Raw genomic sequence first — 19,889 nt, 5'->3', positions numbered from 1 at the left:
AAAAGGCTTAAAATTCCTAAAAAACTAAACAAACAAAAAACATTTGGATTTTTTTTTTAACTCGCCTCTAAATGCCTGTTGCTAGAGGTCCCTCGTAGTCTGCCTCCTTCAGTGCCTGGGCACCTGACGTCACTTCCCCTCGGCGCAGGAAGGGCTCATCTCCGCCCCCTCCCTCCTGTCAGTCATCTGGGACATGTGACAGGTCCCAGATGACTGCACGGTTAATCACAGCACACGGCACCACTCACGCATGCGCAGTGGGTGCCCGGCTGTGAAGCCGGGTGCCCACAGCTGCAATGCCGGCGCCGCCGAGAGGAGGGGGACACGAGTGGGGCTTTGTTCCCCCGCATCACTGGACCCTGGGACAGGTAAGTGTCCTATTATTAAAAGTCAGCAGCTGCAGTATTTGTAGCTGCTGACTTTTAATATTTCATTCTTCAGGGAAACTCCTCTTTAATACAGAAATATTTCACATTAGACTTTCTGTTTGTGTGAATAAAGCTGGCCATGCAAGGAGTGAATTTTGGCCAGTTCTGGATGAAACTTGCTTGGTAGGTTTCCCTGTCAACTGCATACTACCAACATCCCTTGATTGCAAAATAGAAGGAACCAGAGAGCGAATTTGTTAGCCAAATAGCACAGACATCCAATCGGATGCAGGCCCTCTTTGGCTGTTTTGATAGCTGCCGGGACTGTCTGTCAAAATACAATAACCGCAACTGAAGATTCGTTCATCTATGTTGTGCAGGCTGACTGGAAAAAGCTTTATATGGCCAGCTTTAGAAACATTGAGTGGGTCTTCTCACACTGCCAGCAGGTGTGTTCCAGGATCGCCAGATTACAGATAAATGCACTGGGGTAAAATACAGAAATGCCTGGACGAAAAGATTTTGACACTGAGAACAGTATTGTACTATACATCTTCAAAACTTACCAGATAAGTATTGTAAACCCGAGATTGCTTGCTTTCCTGAGGACTCAATTCGAGTCCTTGCAGAATTCTCAGTATTTCAATTGCAAGTTTAAGTGGTGGATCTTGTCCTTCTTCCCAAATGCTTATATCATTCCATAGCTGGGTAAAAAGTGGTATACATGGTGTAGAATGAGGCCTGGGGACACAAAATCAAAATTATCTTTACAATTACTTAAAGTGTTTGTTACCCCCAGTATTTCATATTCCTGATATGTTCCTGCTGTACCATGTACTTGTATGAGAAAGTGTCCTGTTCTCTTTGTATTGCTTCCTTTGTGTGGAATTCCTGGATTTCCTGTCAGTCTCTCTTCTTTTCTATTAAAAACTGGCCACACTAAGCAGGAAAACACACCGTGGTCAGTTTTCTAACTATGCTGGAAACTCAGCATGCTCTCCTCCAAGGATCATGTTTGATGCAGCTTATACATTTATGCTCACTGTGCTGTGTATCCCCCTTCGTATTATATATAGATCATTTTAGTGTGTGTGTGTGTGTGTGTGTGTGTGTGTGTGTGTGTGTGTGTGTGTGTGTGTGTGTGTGTGTGTGTGTGTGTGTGTTTTACAAATGCATCTTACATGTAGTCATTTTCAAATCCTTCATCTTCTTCATCACTGTCATTTGCTCCAATATAGAAGTACACTGAAATAAGAGAAATTCATAAAATGAAAAGTGTAGTTAAGCATGAGCACCAATAAGATGAGTTTATTTACAGGAGATCTGTTCTAGAATTATGATAAAATATGTGGCCAGTGGATTGACACATCAGGTATGGCCACTTTAAGCCGACCATAGGCGGTTCAAATCTCGGGCAGTTCAGCAGGGACTGGCCAAGATTTGAACCATGTATGGAAAGGCCGATTGTATACAAGTTAATTGATCGATCAAATTGGGTACAACCAGCCTGTTAGAATTTATATGTGATTGTTGCTATTATAGCCTCTAGCAGTAATCACTGTGTTCTCCCATCGGGGATGGCTCCCCCCGCCCCCCTGCCGGGAGAACACGATAGCAGCTGACTTTTAATAAGGACACTTACCTGTCCATCGAGCCCGCAATGTCGGCCTCCCCAAGGCCGATCCGTCCATTGGATCGGCTGCCAGCGCTGCCATCCTAACTAAGGGAAACAGGTAGTGGAGCATTGCAGCTTCACTGCCCGTTTCCTACTGTGCATGCGTGAATCGCACTGCGCTTTGTGAATGGCCCCATTGTTTACTGGGACACACACATGTCCCAGAAGACAACGGGGCCGCTCGCTGAGGAGGAAGAATTGAAGAAACAGTGCTGCAGAATAGGAAGAGGCAGATAAGGAAGACTGCCTAGCAACAGGGGTTTCTGGTGAATAAAAAAAAATCTTTTTTAGATTTTTTAAAGAATATTAATGATTTTTTTTTTTTTTTTTTTTTTTTTAGGGCGGCCCTCCACTTTAAGCATGTCTTAAATAGTTGTGCATTTACTTGGGGATAAGATAGAAAGTCCACAGGTGCAAACCTTTTTGACCATGTGAACAATTAATATTGGATTCTTTATTATCATATCCGAAATGTAGGCAGCATGGTGGCACTCCTGTTTACGGCTCTGGGTTTATTTGAGGCTGTGACTCTATCTGCTTTGGGTCTATATGCATATTCATACCCCTTGAAATTTTTTGTCATGTTACAACCAAAAAGATAAATGTATTTTATTGAGATTTTATGTAAAAGATCAACATAAAGTGGCACATAATTGTGAAGTGGAAGGAAAATGATAAATGGTTTTCAAAATTTTTGACACATAAATATCTGAAAAGTGTGGCACTAAAATCTAATGGAGCCAATTACTTTCAGAAGTCACCTAATTAGTAAATAGAGTCCACCTGTTTGTAATTTAATCTCTGTTTAAATACAGCAGTTCTGTGAAGCCCTCAGAGGTTTGTTAGAGAACCTTAGTGAACAAACAGCATCATAAAGGCCAAGGATCACACCAGACAGGTCAGGGATAAAGTTGTGGAGAAGTTTATTACAGGGTTAGGTTATAAAAACAATATCCCAAGCTTTGAACATCACACCACGTACTGTTCAATCCATCATCTGGAAATGGAAAGAGCATGGCACAACTGCAAACCTACCAAGACATGGCCATCTGTCTAACCTAACAAGCCAGACTAGGAGAGCATTAATCAGAGAAACAGCCAAGAGGCTCATGGTAACTCTGGAGGAGCTGCAGAGATCCACAGTTCAGGTGAGAGAATATGGCCACTGGACAACTCTTAGTTGTGCACTCCACAAATCTAGCCTTTATGGAAGAGTAGCAAGAAGAAAGCCATTGTTGAAAGAAAGCCATAAGAAGTTTCATTTGCAGTTTGCAAGAAGTCATGTGGGGGATAAAGCAAACGTGGAAGAAGATGCTCTGGTCAGATGAGGCCAAAATTAAACATATTGGCCTAAAAAGCAAAACGCTAAGTGTGGCGGAAAACTAACACTGCACATCACCCTGAACATACCATCCCCACCGTGAAACATGGTGGTGGCAGCATCATGTTGTGGGGATGCTTTTCTTCAGCAGGGCCAGGGAAGCTGGTCAGAGTTGATGAGAAGATGGATGTAGCCAAATACAGGGCAATCTTAGAAGAAAACCTGTTAGAGTCTGCAAAAGACTTGAGACTGGGGGGAGGTTCACCCTCCAGCAGGACAACAACTATATAAATACAGCCAGAACTACAATGGAATGGTTTAGATCAAAGTATATTCATGTGTTAGAATAGCCCAAAGTCCAGACCTAAATACAATTGAGAATCTGTGGAAAGACTTGAAAATTGTTGTTCACAGATGCTCTCCATCCAATCTTGAGCTTGAGCTACTTTGCAAAGAAGAATGGACAAAAATGTCACTCTCTAGATGTGCAAAGCTGGTAGAGACATCCCCAAAAAGACTTGCAGGTATAATTGCAATGAAAGGTGGTTGGATACAAATGCACACCACACTTTTCACATATTTATTTGTAAAAAAAATTGAAAACCATTTATTAGTTTCCTTCCACTTCACAATTATGTGCCACTTGGCGTTGGTCTATCACATAATATCCATTTAAGTTTTTGGTTGTAACATTACAAAATGTAGAAAATTCCAAGGGGTATGAATACTTTTTGAAGGAACTGTAAATACTGAAAAAGTGTACACGTCAACATAAAATGACTTACCACTCGGTGAGCAGTCTGAGATGTCTACAGACATAGTACACTCCATGAAAGGCTCCAATGTCCTGTTTAAAGAAACAAAGCAATGGAGTAAGCTCAGACAGATATATCTAGTTTTTAAATAAGTCGGTCTTTCCAAAAGAGATATTTAAGTTATATATGGAGCCTGGCAGGCTGAATTAACCCCTGGATTTTTATATTTATTCATGAATGATCTGACATTGAGATCTCCCTGCCACAATTACTGACTCCTGTTTTAATTTCTATAATGTAAACTTCAAATCCAAAAACAGTGAGTGAGAAAAAAAAAAAAAACCTTAAAAAAGAAAAACGCTCTGAAAACAATACATAGGCTGCCATTGCTCACCTTCTGAAAATGCTAGTTGCCTGCCAAGTCAGTGCAAATGCTTCAATACTAACTTTCTGACCATAGATGTTTTGGTTTGGTTGTTTAATATCCTATAGGTCTATCACTTGCAGTGCAAATGCCTGTCCTTAATAGGGTTGATTATACGTTTCCACTGTAGTATGGTAACAGAGCTCCAGCACTTTGATTAGTGGAAAGTCTTTCCCAAACAGGGGAAACAGTGCTTGTTGCCAGGGTGTGAAGGTCATTCTCGCTTTGACAGTGAAAGAGGCAATGTCCTCTTTTCATGGTCAGATGAGAAGCCAGCCCAACCTTGTGAGCACCAGCGTTCCCCTGTCCTGGAGGAGCACAAGGTTGGGACTGCGTTCCCCAGAGAATTCCAGACACTGTGGAAGCAAGCAGTAAACTGATGGGTGAGACTGTTAAATAACAAGAAAAGTATCAGGCAGCACTTAATAACTTTATTGCTGTTGAAGTGAGTGCGTTTTCTGCGAATTAAGTTGTTATTTTGTTCCACACTTGAAGTATTGGGTAAAAGTTCCTCGGCATGCAGATCAATGAGTTTCCATTGTTTCCAAAGCCTCTAAAAAGAACCTATGAAGTGGGAAGTGAAGTGAGTGTTGGTTAAGGGAAATAGAAGACTGGCCAGTGGGTGCAGTGTAAAGAGACGGCATTGGTGTATCGCTAAACCAATGGGTGCTGCAGGATGTAGCTTGGGCAACTCTGGAGGCTTCCAATGCTACAGAAGTGTTTTTAGCTGTGTGTTTTACATTTCTCTCTCTTTACTTTAGGTGTGGCCCTCAGTGCCGGACATTAAAAGATTTTCTATGGTCAACCAGGTCTTAAAGGCCTACAAGGATTTCTGACTTTATTATGACCTAGCTGGCTGCATCCTTGTTCTGAATCTGTGACCAAGAAAGTATCAAAGCCATTGGGTCACGCCAACAGTCAAATAACTATCACATTTTAAAGAGGTCAACAATGACGACCTATGTATTTTTATTATTAACACAATTTTTCTTTAATATATACAACACATGCCAGAAAGACATTAACCTAAATTCCATGTTTAAAGTTTTTTTAGCAGATATTAGGTCATATCTGGTTTCTTTCATATCATAGCTGATGATTTATTTAAAGAGTTGTTCGGGGGGTGGGGGGAGGGGGATGTGCGGTGTGATGCAGGAAGGAAGCAGAGGCTAGGAGCTCCGTGAACGGCAGAGACTGTCAGTGCTTCCCCGGGGCTAAACAGATACCCTTTCACAGCTGCAGCCCGCATCCCCAGCGGAACGATCAGCGCATGCCTGAATCCAGAAATCCCCGCAATAAACCGTCTCAAAGGTCCATAACTACTTTGCTTTGGGTGAGGGAGCAGAGCAACATGTCCAAAGATGGCACCCAGCCAGAAGAGACACAGCCACGTTCTCAGTCTGCAGGGGCATCCCCAACACACTCCATGGGTGACAGTGAGTATGCTGTACAACTCACAAAAGCTGATCTGGATGAAAATCTTACTGTCATGTAGGACAAGATAGCACAGAAGTTTCAATCAGAGCTGCACAAATCCACTAACACCCTATCCCTGGAGATAGTAGCATTAGGCACCAGGACTTATTAGAAACAAAAAATGATGAGCTCAGCCTAGCCTACACTTATCTCAGGAAATACCACTAATCCCTTTCTGAAACTGTGATACAGCTCCAAGCCCACCTGAAGGACCTGGGCAACAGGAACAGACGTAACAACCTCAGGGTGCAAGAGGTCCCAGAGACTAGGGATGCACCAACACCAATACCATTTTATTTACAATGAGTACAAATACCTATACTTTTTTTTAGTACTCGCCAATACCAATTACCGATACCTACGCAACTGTTTTGTTTTAACTTCAGCTGTCAGCAATGGTACAAAGCATTGAAAAGTGAAATTAAATAAATAGATTTTTTTTAATTAAGCGCTTCTTTAATGTGAAAATATATATTATACTTATAAAGCAAACAAAAAAAAGTTTTAATTGTTTAACGTTTAAAAAATAGACGTGAACAAAAGATAAAAGTAGGAAAATAATAATTAAATGGAGGGGAATAGGGGGTTAATTAAGGCTGATTAGAGTAAATTAAGGGTTATTAAGGAGTTAAACAGAGGAACATTTGTTCATCCCTTTGATCTGCAGATGAAGAAACAGAAATATACAAAAAGAAACGATATTTCTTTTTAGTTTAGTGTTTCAGGGCTGAGCAATGTTGTTAATAAACATTGCCAGCTGGGTTTTTTTTGACAGCTCCAACTACTGGACTTCTTTAACGCTGGGGAGACCCACTGACAGCTCAAAGAAGCGAGCCTGAAAGTAATGTTTTCAGGTATCGGTGCATTTACACGAGTACCGATACTTGTGTAAATGCTCGGTATCGACACCAATACCGATACTAGTATCGGTGCAACCTTACCAGAGACCGTAATGGATCTGCTTCCTGCGGTACAAAAACTGTTGAATTCTCTTCTCTCTGATTTTCCCTTGTTTGCATTTACTTGCGACAGGATTCACAGAACCCTGCATCCTAAACCCCCTCCTGAAAAAACCCTGAGGGATATTGTGCTCTGCCTTAAAGATTTTCTGATTAAGGAAGAAATCCTCAGGGCCTCCTGCAATACTCTGAATATACAATATGAGGGCATTTATATCCAAATATACCCTGACATTTCGCCTACCACCCTGAATAAACGCAGGAGGATGAAAGAGGTCACTTCTGTTCTTCAGTCCGCCAGAATTCAGTATTGCTGGGGATTTCCATTTAAGCTGCAGGTTCCCCACAAAGGCACAACATACACAGTCACCGTGGTTCCAGAGGGTAAAGAGCTCTTGGTGAAGTTGGGCCTCCTCAACGCAGCTGTGCTTCCTAGGCTACCTTTCACTCCACGTTTAGCTCCCATCTGGGCTACTCCATCTCCAAGACAGAATCATCGGAGTCAACATTAACACCTGCTTCTCCCCCTCCTTTGTGTTTTTATTTCCCCCTTTCTCTTTCTTTTAAGCTTACGGATGACTGAACAAAGCAGTCATGCTCATTAACCACTGGACACTCTCCTGGCTGTGCTGAGGTCAGTTGCGCCCATCCCCCTACTCTAATTCAGTCCCTACCTGTTGGCTCCACCACAGAATAGGAGATCCTGTCCCAAAGGACCTCTACAGGTACCTGGAAAACTCAGTTCCTTGGAACAATTTTATCCACAGCTATACTTTATTAGAGTAATGGGCCCTTTGGTCTGAATTGACACTGTTCTTTTGGTCAGGGCGAGAGCTTTTCCCCTGACCCCACTAGCTAACTTTAGCCATTTTTTGGCTTGTTTTTCTGGTTCATGGACTTTTTATTTTTTTCTTATTATTTTTATTATTAGTTACTACATATATGGTCGCTCTACATGTTACGCTCAATGGATGGTTCTACTCACCACTTATGTTCTCAGTCTGATCTCTTTAGAAATGTACTGTCAGCTGTTTTATGGGCCTACTCCTCATCCTGGACTCCTATGAACTCCTTAGCTACACCCCCCCCGCCCCATTTCGGTCATTAATAATGATTTAAAGATTTTTGGCCGTTTACTAGCGGATCGTCTGGCATCTGTTATTACTTCCCTGGTCTCCCCCCGGACCAAACAGGTTTCATTCCCACTTGGTAAATCACTGATAACATATGGTTTGCCACTAATGTGATACAGGATGCAAACATTAACTCCCGTAAGGTCTAGTTACTTACCGTAGCTTGGACATTAATAAGGCCTTCAACAGCATCCTATGGCCTTATTTAGACTCCATTTTAGCCAAATTCAGCTTTAATGGGGAGTTCATCCATGGCTTTAAGGCTCTGTAGCACAATCCCTGAACCCTTATCAAGCTCCCTGGGTGCAATTTGGAACACTTCACCTTAGGTAGAGGCACTAGGCAGGGCTGTACCCTCTCCCCCATGTTCACCTTGGCTATTGAACCACTGGCCCATTCAATTGCCTCTAACCCCAACATCAAAGGATACATGAAGAATAGCCAAGAAAATAAACTCAGCTTGTACGTGGACGATGTCCTCCTATTCCTTTTGGACCCTCCTCCCCAATCTACGTTCTACCTTAGCCACATTTCACCAACTTACAGGTATGGGAGTAAATCCATCTAAATATGTAGCCCTACCTATTAACCTCCCTCAACCCTTAATAGCCAATCTCAAAGATAAATGTAAATTTTCCTGGAGCTCGGGCACCCTACAATACCTAGGGATCTGCTTAGCCCCCTCCCTCAAACTGATGTACACACATAACTATCCCCAAGCCTTCGCCAATGTTAGATCCTTACTCAGCCAGTGGTCCTCATACCACATATCCTTTCTAGGAAGAATTCAAGCAGTAAAAATGTTGATCCTCCCTGAGCTGTTATTTTTCTTTAGAGCCCTACCCCTTTATGTTCCCCACTCTACGATAATGGCTGTACAATCCGATCTGTTTAAATTTATCTGGCAAAACAAGAAACCCCATATGAGCGTGACAGATGATGTATGGGGCCCAGTCTAGAGGCGGCCTTGGCTACCCTGATCTATGGAAATACTTCTTGGCTTCACACCTCATTCAATTAGCACAATGGCAGGCCTTTTCATTCTCTATTCCTTGGTTACAGTTTGAAAGGACCTCAGTTGTCCCCTTCTTTCTCCCGGGTCTCCTTTGGTCAGGCTCCATTTCCCCTAAGGATGTTGCATCACTCAATAGCATAGTGGGCCAGTCCCTGTACCTCTGATCCCTTTACAGGGTAAAATTTAAATTACACTCTAGTCCCCTACACCTAGCCTCCTTCCTAGGTAATCCCCAATTCCCCGGCCTTTAATAGGGGTAAAGAGTTCTCAAATTGGATATCACAGGGCCTTGTGACCCTAGTCTCTTTGCTACATTTTGCTCATTTGAATATCTCCAACAGAATTATGCCCTTCACAGCTCTGAATTCTATAAATATCTACAAATTTGTCATTCCTTCTCTAATACAGTATGTTACCTCAAACGGTTGAAGGGGCTGTAACACCATTTGAGAACCTCTGTGGGGAGGCCTCTATAGACAAGGGGGCTATCTCAACTTTATATCAGTACCTTAATGACTACAATAGTACAGCCAAATCACCAGCTATGCTGTGATGTGAGGCAGAGACTGGCCAGGAGATCTCGGAGGAGGATTGGCATGACATGGTCATCAACATGCACAAATGCACACGTTCCATCGCCATAAGGTTATTGTTGTCAAGCTGCATACCCATTGGTATTTTACCCCCTTTAGGGTAACCCCGGAAGATAACACACCTAGTACTGTTGTTTCAGGTATATAGAAAGATTCCCATCTAGAGCTTACCTTCTATGTACCCTGTCTAATTATAATGCAGAAACTACCTTGTTACCTTATCTAGATTCTTTTCTATTCTGAATGTTGTTATTTTATTATTTTTTGGGTGTGGGTGTGGGTGTGTGCATGCATGTGTGTATGGGTGTGCATGTGTGTATGTGTGTGTGCATGTATGTGTGGGTGTGTGTGTGTGTGTGCATGCATGCATGTATGTGTGTTCATATATGTATGTGTATGTATGCATGTATGTATGCATATGTATGTATGTGAATGTGTTTATCAGTGGTGGTGAGTCCAAAAGGGCGCACAGGTGCCGCCCCTTCTCTCCAGCCACTCCCTCTATGACCAATGGATAGATTCATGCATAGCATAGCATGAATCTATCCATGGCCACCGTTGCCACCCCCATATTTAGGTGTCCGGTCCCTTTTGGGGCACCGGGCGCCTGAATTATAGCGGCGGGGGGGGGGGGGGGGGGGGGTGTTTTTGAAGCACCTAATTAGAGCCATAGGCTCTAATAGGCTTCAAAATAGGTGAACTGCGAGCGCCATGCTTGACGCTCACAGTCCACCCAGGTGTGTTAGAAAAGTGAATCAATATTCACTTTCCTAACAATGAACTGCCTCTCCACCAATCAGGCGTGCGGGTCTGTTACCTGTCACCTGATTGGCTGAAATGATAGGTGCAGCTAATGGACGCCTATCAGGAGGAGAGGACGGGAGATGAGGATGGCAGGAGACGCATGGAGGACCCTGCTCGCGGCCGTCACCCGCTGCCCCACCAAGACAGGGTAATTGCCGGGCAGACGGCGAGCGGGCAGTGGGGATTCACAGTGGCAGCATTTGATGGCACACTGGCAGCATTTAATGGGCACACCGGCAGCATTTAATGGACACAGTGGCAGAATTTGATGGGCACAGTGGTGGCATTTGATGGCACAGTGGCAGCATTTGATGGGTACACTGGCAGCATTTGATGGGTACACTGGCGGCATTTGATGGCACAGCGGCAGAGTTTGATGGGCACAGTGGCAGCATTTCATGGGCACAGTGGCTGCAATTGATGTTTTTTTTTTCAGTTTGCTTAAAAATTTTGAGCACCAGCTGCCACTGGTTTATATGTGCGTGCATATGTGCATTTATATATATATGTGTGTGTGTGTTTTTATGTGTGTGTGTGTGTGTGTGTGTGTATGTGTGTGTATATATATATATATATATATATATATATATATATATATATAATGTGTGTGTGTTTATATGTGTGTTTACATGTATGTATGCACATTTTATGTAAAATGCTGTTTTTCCGAAAAGCAATCCATGCTCAGATTTGACAGCCGGTAGAGAGGCAATATGTTGCATACTGACCACCTGTTTTAACCCCTTAAATGCATCATCACTATGCTGCAACTGCATGCAATGCACACAGTTGCAGGGGGGTTGCAGTGCAGCCCCATTCACCGAGGGGTATACTTCAAGGGAGCCCTGACTGGAAAAAGATTGTGAAACACCGGCATAGAGGAACCGGTCTCTCCATTTTCCTCCTGCAGCCGCTGAATGCCTGTGGGTGGGAGAGGAGGAGAAGCGGGGGGAAATGGAGAAATCGGTTCCTTTATATGCCACCACCCACTTGTGACCGGGCCCTGGTGTTCCCCCACGGGGCTCCGAGTAAAGAGCTTTGTCCGGAGGTCGGGGGGGGGGCCTCCATGGTTTCTTGCATCGGGGCCCTGAGGGTTCTAGCTACGCCACTGCACAGATATTTGGAGAGCTATTCACCTGTACAATCATAGGTTTTTTTGTATGTGCACTCTATTCTCTCCATGCATTTATATTTTTGTACTTGCTCAAACATGTTAATAAAAATGTTTGTAAACAAAGAGTTGTTCAGAGGACCAATTTTGGCTTTACTGAGTGTGTTTTAAAAATGACCCGTGGTATGGAGACTAGACTACTTTCTTCCAGGGAACATGCTACATTACCTTCACAGACCTATTAGTAAAAAGGTCACATTCGGGAGGCCAAGGTGTTTTGAAGATATTCCCATTGACATGGCTATTTTGCTTACAGAAGCCTTTAGGCCTGATTCACACCTATGCATTTTTTGTGCTTTTTGCATTTTGCAGATTTGCACTACAGAACGTGTTCCATAGGAAACCATGGTGAATGGACTGCAGTGCAAATATGCAAAATGCAAAAGCACTAAAACTGCGTAGGTGTGAATCAGGCTTTACTGGCTACCAGTAATGTTTAATAGAGCTGAAAAAGACTTTGGCTTTTTTTTTTAGATCTGCCTTGATAAGTAAGTGATTTTTCATTTTTATTTTTATGTTAATAGAATGTGGTTTTAGTGTGATGTCACACGTTTTTCATGCTTTTTTTTGTAGGAGGAGAAGACTGGGTTTTATACACATAACTCTGCCAAAAACACACTACATGCAGTATACTTGCAGTTTACCTGTACTCCCATTAAAGTGTCTGCACTTTTTCAAAAACATGCTGCAGCTGTGCTGCATTGATATAAATAGGCACCATAGAAAATAATACAAATTCCATTGTCATGCAGTGTAGTTTGACAACAAGCACAGGAGAAAACACACTAGTGTGAATGGGGGCTTACAATTAGTTTACATCAACACGCATTTGCTTTTTGTCAATTGCAGGTAATATGCAATGCACATAGAAGCATAAAGTTCTTAGCCGTATGACTATATTACCATTTACGCTATTACACTGCACATTACCACAGACACACCAGGCCAGAACGTGAAAAAGGAGCCACAAAGTTTTTTTTCTATTAAATCTATAGAAGCATTTCGATTATTTTCAGTTTTTTGTGTTTTAAATTTTTGCAATGTATGTACACTAGATGTGTTAGCACGCATCAGTATCAGTTTATGTGTGTTTAAAGCATTTACATGGAATGATAACTTTAGTTACTATGCATTTCTAACAGTCTGACCAAAAAAATGCATTTGCTTCAATGAACAACATGGATAATTTATTTATAGAGCATCATTATGACCTTATAACAGCCATTCCACTGCTTAACAAAAAATTCAAAACACAGACACATCAGGTATGCCCTAAAGGTCTTCTACTTTGTTGCACTGGGACTACAGCAATGGTACTATCATTTTAATAAATGGGAAGGAGGAAGTGGGGGGAAGTGTCATGAGAAGGAGAGCTTGGTCATATGACCTGTCAAAGTCATGTTACTGAGTTCTCCTCCTATCATGCAATGTTCTCTACAGCATTAGGCAAATAAATTGTCTGTTATAAATAGCCCTTATAATAACTTATAACTCATGCGCTGCTCATATAAATGAGGCCTAACTCTGCATTCAAAATAAGTCAAAGCATCAATTAATCAATAAATGGTAAGTTAGTATACAGAACTATAGCACATTTAGTAACACAGCACAAAGGTGTATAAATAATAATAATAACAAAAATAACTTACTATGTTGTATGTGTGAGGAGGAAATCCAGCAGTTGTCTACAAAACTGGCACTGTAAGGTCTGGGCTCTTGGACAACACTCAACAGTGCAGCAAAGTGAAAGAGGTTTTTTTCCTCATTAGTGACGTCTTAGGAATGCCTTTTGTAAAAGGATCCTGAACAATGTCCCACTATAATAGGTCACTCTACAGCCAGGGAGAAACAGAATGAGAAAGTCTTTAAAATGCTCTAATAACAGGGTAGGGTAAAAATGCTTATAGGAAATAAATGCCTTATGAAAAGATCAGCTGAGAAAATAGGAACCACCCAAGCATATATATATATATATATATATATATATGTATGTAAAATCTGTGTGGAGTTTTAAAAGTGACCTTAGATCCTACAATGGTTTCTCATTTCCATATCCATTGTTATTGCAAACATAAAATTAAGGCTTTACATATTGACCATGTACAATGAGATTGGAAAAAATGTTCCATTATGCATTAAGCTGACCATAGATCCGGTAGAATTTCGAACAAAAATTCTTAGGAAAAGAATATTTAAAGAAAGTTTGTTTATTTTTCTAATCATTTCAAAATCCATGTTTGTTTTTGACCACAGTGATGAGAAAATTTGAAGGAACAGGATGGAAGGATGGAATTATTATTTATTTATTTTTTTGAACAAGCAAATTTCTAACAGTGTATGAGGTTTTTGTTCTGTAAAAAAACATTAATTCCAAAATCAAATATTTAAAGCAAGCAAAATCTTTTAAACGACATTCAAGTGTTCTGAGAATGTTCTGAGAATTTTCTTAAGACTTTTCCTAAGAATTTTTGTTAAAAATCTATCCATCTATGCCCAGCTTTACTTTTACTTATTGGTCTTATTGGACAATAGCATTATTTCTTAAAGCAAAATACTTTTTTTTTTTAATGTGAATTTTCTGTTGTAAAACTAATGCTAATCACTAAACATACAAATTAAAAACTGCCTGCTTTCTACTTCTGTTGAGTCTTATGCAGACCGGGGGGCAGGAGAAGCCGTCCCTGCCGGAAGAACACAGTGATTATTGCTAGCGGCTATGGCAGCCGCTAGTGATAATCGCAAATAAAATCTGGCAGGCTGATTGTACTCAAGGTGATCGATCGATTAAGTTGGTGCATTCAGCCTGCCAATATAAGGTTCCTGCTGAACAGGCTGAGATTTGAACAGTCTATTGCTGGCCTTAGCCTACATTGAGATTAAGAAGACCTGGAAGAATTTTTTGTCATGTGTCCTGTACTCCCTTCCTAGGAGACCCCACATCCCCCCATTCTTTTCTTGGACTGCAAGCCTATTAGATTCTATGCTGTGCATAAGACGACAGTTGAAGTGGTTAAAGCGGGAGTCCACCGGGACTCCGCGTTTTTTTTTTTTTAAAAGCCAGCAGCTACAAATACTGCAGCTGCTGACTTTTAAAATAGTGACACTTACCTGTCCAGCGCGCCCGCGATGTCGGCACCCGAAGCCGATCTCTAGGTCGCCTGTCGGGTCCTGCCGCCGCCATCTTGGGTATGGGAATCAGGAAATGGAGCCTTTCGGCTTCATTTCCCGGTTCCCTACTGCGCATGCGCGAATCGCGCTGCGCAATAAGGACGCTCCCCGCTGCCTCTGGGATCTGTGTGTTTCCCAGCAGGCAGCGGGGCACTTGCGGGAAGGGGCGGGCACTTGCGGAAAGGGGCGTACGTTACGCCCCTTTCCGCAGAGAGCTATCCCGGAAGTGGGTGCAGTTACCTGGATTATCCAGGTAACTGCACCCCCCTCCCCCCTGAAAGGTGCCGATTGTGGCACCGGAGGGGGGGAGGGTTCCGATGAGCGGAAGGTCCACTTTAGGGTGGACCTCCGCTTTAAATAGTTTAGCAAATGACAACAGGCAGGGTTGATACCATTAAGTCCACAAAAATGCTGTGCTTTGTCAGCCCACAATTGGAAATCAAAAGCTGGGTGCATTTTTACCAGGTCAAATTGTATATTTTTCTGCATTTGCAATAGTCTTAAGGAACAAAACATGGGTAAATGTGCATGTTTTGATGAGATATATTGCCTATTTTTATTTTGCCTTGATATACACTTTAAAGTGGAAGTAAACCCATCGATTTAAACAGTTAAAAAAAAAAAGGCATGTCGGGAATGCTAACTGCACATTGGCTGTGCTCTCAGCCAAACTATCAAACCATCCAATGGCTGGTGTCATAACGAATCACATGTGCAGCACCATAGCAGTTGAAGATTAAACAGAGGCAAAGATGGCAGCTTCCTTGGCTGAAAAGGATAGGGGAGTTTACTTCCACTTTAAGAAGATAGACCCATCTCTACTGGTATTTTCATATGTGCCATCAGACTAGTCACACAAAGATCACCAATAAACTTTGTTTTTCTGTGTGATGATGCTACCAGCACCCTCCATTAAGTGGCATAGTTAAAACAGAAATAGAGAGAGATAGAAAAAAGAATCAGAATATGTTTACTTAAAGCGGAGGTCCACCCTAAAGTGGACCTTCCGCTCATCGGAACCCTCCCCCCCTCCGGTGCCACAATCGGCACCTTTCAGGGGGGAGGGGGGTGCAGTTACCTGGATAATCCAGGTAACTGCACCCACTTCCGGGATATCTCTCTGCGGAAAGGGGCGTAACTTACGCCCCTTTCCACAAGTGCCCGCCCCTTCCCGCAAGTGCCCCGCTGCCTGCTGGGAAACACACAGATCCCAGAGGCAGCGGGGAACGTCCTTATTGCGCAGCGCGATTCGCGCATGCGCAGTAGGGAACCGGGAAATGAAGCCGAAAGGCTCCATTTCCTGATTCCCATACCCAAGATGGCGGCGGCAGGACCCGACAGGCGACCTAGAGATCGGCTTCGGGTGCCGACATCGCGGGCGCGCTGGACAGGTAAGTGTCACTATTTTAAAAGTCAGCAGCTGCAGTATTTGTAGCTGCTGGCTTTAAAAAAAAAAAAAAAAAAACGCGGAGTCCTGGTGGACTCCCGCTTTAAATTCTAATTTCACCTTCTAGGTGTGGGGAGGGGTGTCATCCAGGGGATAGTTTTCCTCTGTGACCAAAGTCCAGTTTTAAGTATACTTGCCATGATCTAAACAATTATTAACTACTGTTTGTATTTTCACATATTATTCGTGTTGATTCACATTAAAACCAGAAGCTTTTTTTTTTTCATGTCTTTACCTGTCTAATCTTAGCCATTAAATTAAAGAAAAATCATGTTGTTTACAATGTTCACAGTTCAGGCTCAAATTTACTCAGATGTAGTTAATTAAGCCATGCCTATCCCTCCCTGCCTGCTCTCTTTCCCTCGTTTTGCCCTCATTCACATTGGACTGATTTGTCATGTGATTTGACAGGTCAAATTGCATGACAAGTCGCAGCCTACTGCTGCCACCGTTCCAATCTGTGCGATGCCAACTTTGTGGCACCACACCAATTTGCAAAAGTAGTTCCTGCACAAATTGTGGAGATTTCGGTTGCAACTTCAGTAAGTATACATCTGTGCATGAAGCTGCACAGATGTCTTTCAAGTTGCACCCGAAATGCGGCTTTGAAATCATGAGATTTCAGATGAAGTCGCATGGTTTCGAAGCCGCGAACAAGGGCGTAATCAGAGAAAAATTGTCTAAATGTACACAGCTGCTGCTGTGCTTTGTGAATACTGTGCCATGGGTGTACTCTTTATTAAAGATCCTTCCAAACCTGCAAGGTCAGCCGTAATGATTTAAATGCACACATTTTGTGCCATGTGTTAACATATGTTGTTTTACTGCAGTCTAATTATTTTAATGGGTCGTCCAATGCACCACAATAGATCAAAGATTAAGTTTGAAGCATTGGCCACAGCACACCGTTGCAGTTCGCATCTGTGATTGGCATCACATCGCATCAACAAATGTTAAACATTTATATATTTTTTTATTTTTACATTATAAGCTTTTAAACTGATAATATATATATATATATATATATATATATACACACACACATTTTTCTTTTGCATATCAAATCTTAGTTTTGCACAAAGCATTTAAGGTTCATTCACAATGCAACATTCACAACAGTGCAGGTTTTTCATTTTGCTCTGATTCTGGCTTAGGCTGGCCATACATTATAAAATGTTCTTCTATAGATTTCCTTTAGATTTACCAAAACCATATAATATGAAGTCAAATCTGAACACTTTCAGTTTGTGTGCAATCAGGCAGGCCCTTGTACTACACAGTTGAAGGTAAATCTAAAGGAAATTGAATAAGAAAATTGTATGGTGTATGGCCAGCTTTATACATGGATTTCTATGTGGCAATCTGCTCAGTAGGGACTATGCCTAATATGCAGACATAGAGAAAAACTACAAATGTGCTATCGCTAATAAAGTATTGATATTGTAAAAGAAAGAAAGGTGCCTTTGACTCATGAAAAATGACTGGTACTGGATCTTTGAATAGAAAATATACTGATGCATGTAAATGAATTAAATTATTAAAAATGACTATGGCAATGTTTGTATGATGTGTAATAATGTGGATAGAAATTGCACAGGTGAAATAGTAAATAAAAACAGCAGCTGGCAATTACACAACAGAACATTCTTGCATAAAAAATAAAAAACCCAGAATTGCTGCACTAAAAAGGAGGTGATGAAACAAAAATACAAATGATCTAAACAGTGATAAGTCCATGAAATCATCTAAAATATTAATGTTCAAATCCGTGAAGAAATTCAACATAAAGTTCTTAAATATTTGTGTCTCGGTGATGATAAACGAATTGAACACTAAAACTGCACCTTCTACCATGAAAAAAGAAAGGCTGTGCTCTTACCAGATGGCTAGACTCCACATTATAGGAGCCTAGCAAAGCATGGGTTGGTGTAATACATGTGATCTGTCCTTTTGGATACAAACAGGATGATGGAAGTATCAACACAGGTAGCTTCTCTCTTTGTTTCTCACTCCCAAGTATGATAAAAAAAAAGGAGAAGAAAAATGCCAACATAGCATAAAACTGCTATGGTTTAGAGAGGTAGCATAAGTCCAATCATTCAAGTATAAAAAAAGTTTCCAAGGTAAAAAAAGATCTGCAGATCACATAGGAACTAGCGTGGTGAGAATGAGCAAAGACTTCACCCTACTAGTTTCGTCATAACTGACATCACCGGGGGTAAACAAAAATGGAAATTAAGATTTCACTGTGGAGTGTCTTTCCTGTTTGTTAAAGGAAAAGAAGTGTATTCAAAGTATGTCATCATTTTATATGTCTACTAACTAGAATATACAGTATATGCTTTAATATAGCCAAAGGAATGTCTGGCCAGGGTTAAACCATGTGTTACATTTAACAGTCCTTAATACATATTCGTTAAGCCCCTACCTAGCTTAGCAAATGTGCAAATTACAGTAACCCTAGCAACCAATCAAGTTTAATTGTTTTGACAGAAGAAAGGTGATAGCTGGTTACCATGAACACTTTGCACATCATTGCTCTTTGTATCACTTTATTTTAGTGTAAGCTCAGAAGCTAATCAAATGCAATATTCTTTTATGTGCTTTCAAGGAAAACTACCTTGCTTTTGAGACGCACATGAGATGCTTTTGTTTCTGGTCCCATTGACTTGCAAATAGGCTCAGATTACAAAACTCTAGTGAACAGGATGCCCAGCAACAGCAAAGATAAACAAAAAAGCAAAACAAGTTTATAATTGCATCTGCAACATATGTAGAAAGCAAAAATCACAAGCCCTTAGATACATTTAACATGCTAATATATATGAACAAAAACACATATTGATTATTTTGCTTCTGTGGGATAAGGAAATCAAGAATTTAGCTTGTCTAAAATAATCACACCAAAGCCAATTTATCAAAAACACCAAAATGAGTCAATTACCTAGTTATAAACTGGAATTTAGGTATATTGTAAACCCACCAACATTGCCTAAATAATAACATAATAATAAGTGTATTGATCAAACTCATCTGAAAAGAAAACATGAATAATATGAATTTCATCAAATGTGTTCCTACTGCAAAAATTCAGGAATGCAACATTCAAATTGAGTGCATTGTAAATACTGAATTTTTAAATGCCATGCCATTATGTTTTTCACATTTAAATATCCAAATTTAAGTAAAAATCATGCACAATGCTCAATACAGCAAACAAGTTTGACTGTGTTGGCTTGCAAAACCCAAGATAAAGCTTGTTACTTACACAACCAAAAAAGAGGTAACTGATCCTCACCATATCCTTCCCACAGTCAACTAATGATTGTTAAAAGCTCTTTAAGATAACTTGCAAAACCAGGCTGAATTCTATGTAAATACAAGGGATACAAAACCCGCCCCCACAACGTATCCACAGCTCACAGACAAGCTACAGAAAGGATGTCTCAGCAAGTGCCATACAAAGAAATGTATTCTAATTATGGAAAAATTATTGTAGGCTCAACAGCTTTATAAACATTTGTACATTACATTTCCCCAGATTTTAGTCGTTGTGTAGAACATGTGCATTGTGTAAAAA

The 19,889-nt window shown here is 41.2% G+C and overlaps 1 protein-coding gene across 2 annotated transcripts in view; it reads right to left on the bottom strand.

Moving 5' to 3' along the window:
• LOC143982974 (uncharacterized) overlaps nt 1-19,678 on the bottom strand; it is a 45,572-nt gene extending 25,894 nt beyond the window's left edge. The window contains exons 1-5 of one of the 2 annotated variants that reach the window (XM_077482159.1): nt 19,578-19,678; nt 13,344-13,526; nt 4,150-4,211; nt 1,550-1,613; nt 935-1,109 (exon numbers count right to left, since the gene is read on the bottom strand). In XM_077482159.1, coding sequence (XP_077338285.1) covers nt 935-1,109; nt 1,550-1,613; nt 4,150-4,195 — 285 coding nt within the window. In that variant the 5' untranslated portion in view covers nt 4,196-4,211; nt 13,344-13,526; nt 19,578-19,678. Of the gene's footprint in view, nt 1-934; nt 1,110-1,549; nt 1,614-4,149; nt 4,212-13,343; nt 13,527-18,188; nt 18,405-19,577 lie in introns of those variants that run through there. The other variant, XM_077482158.1, reaches the window with a different exon arrangement.
• Nucleotides 19,679-19,889: the final 211 nt, after the last annotated feature.

The sequence above is a fragment of the Lithobates pipiens genome, unplaced genomic scaffold (assembly GCF_037356315.1).
Source record: "Lithobates pipiens isolate NorthernLeopardFrog02 unplaced genomic scaffold, aLitPip1_a1.2 Scaffold_16, whole genome shotgun sequence".
Classification (NCBI taxonomy): domain Eukaryota; kingdom Metazoa; phylum Chordata; class Amphibia; order Anura; family Ranidae; genus Lithobates; species Lithobates pipiens.
This window is presented reverse-complemented; position numbering and strand designations above follow the sequence as displayed.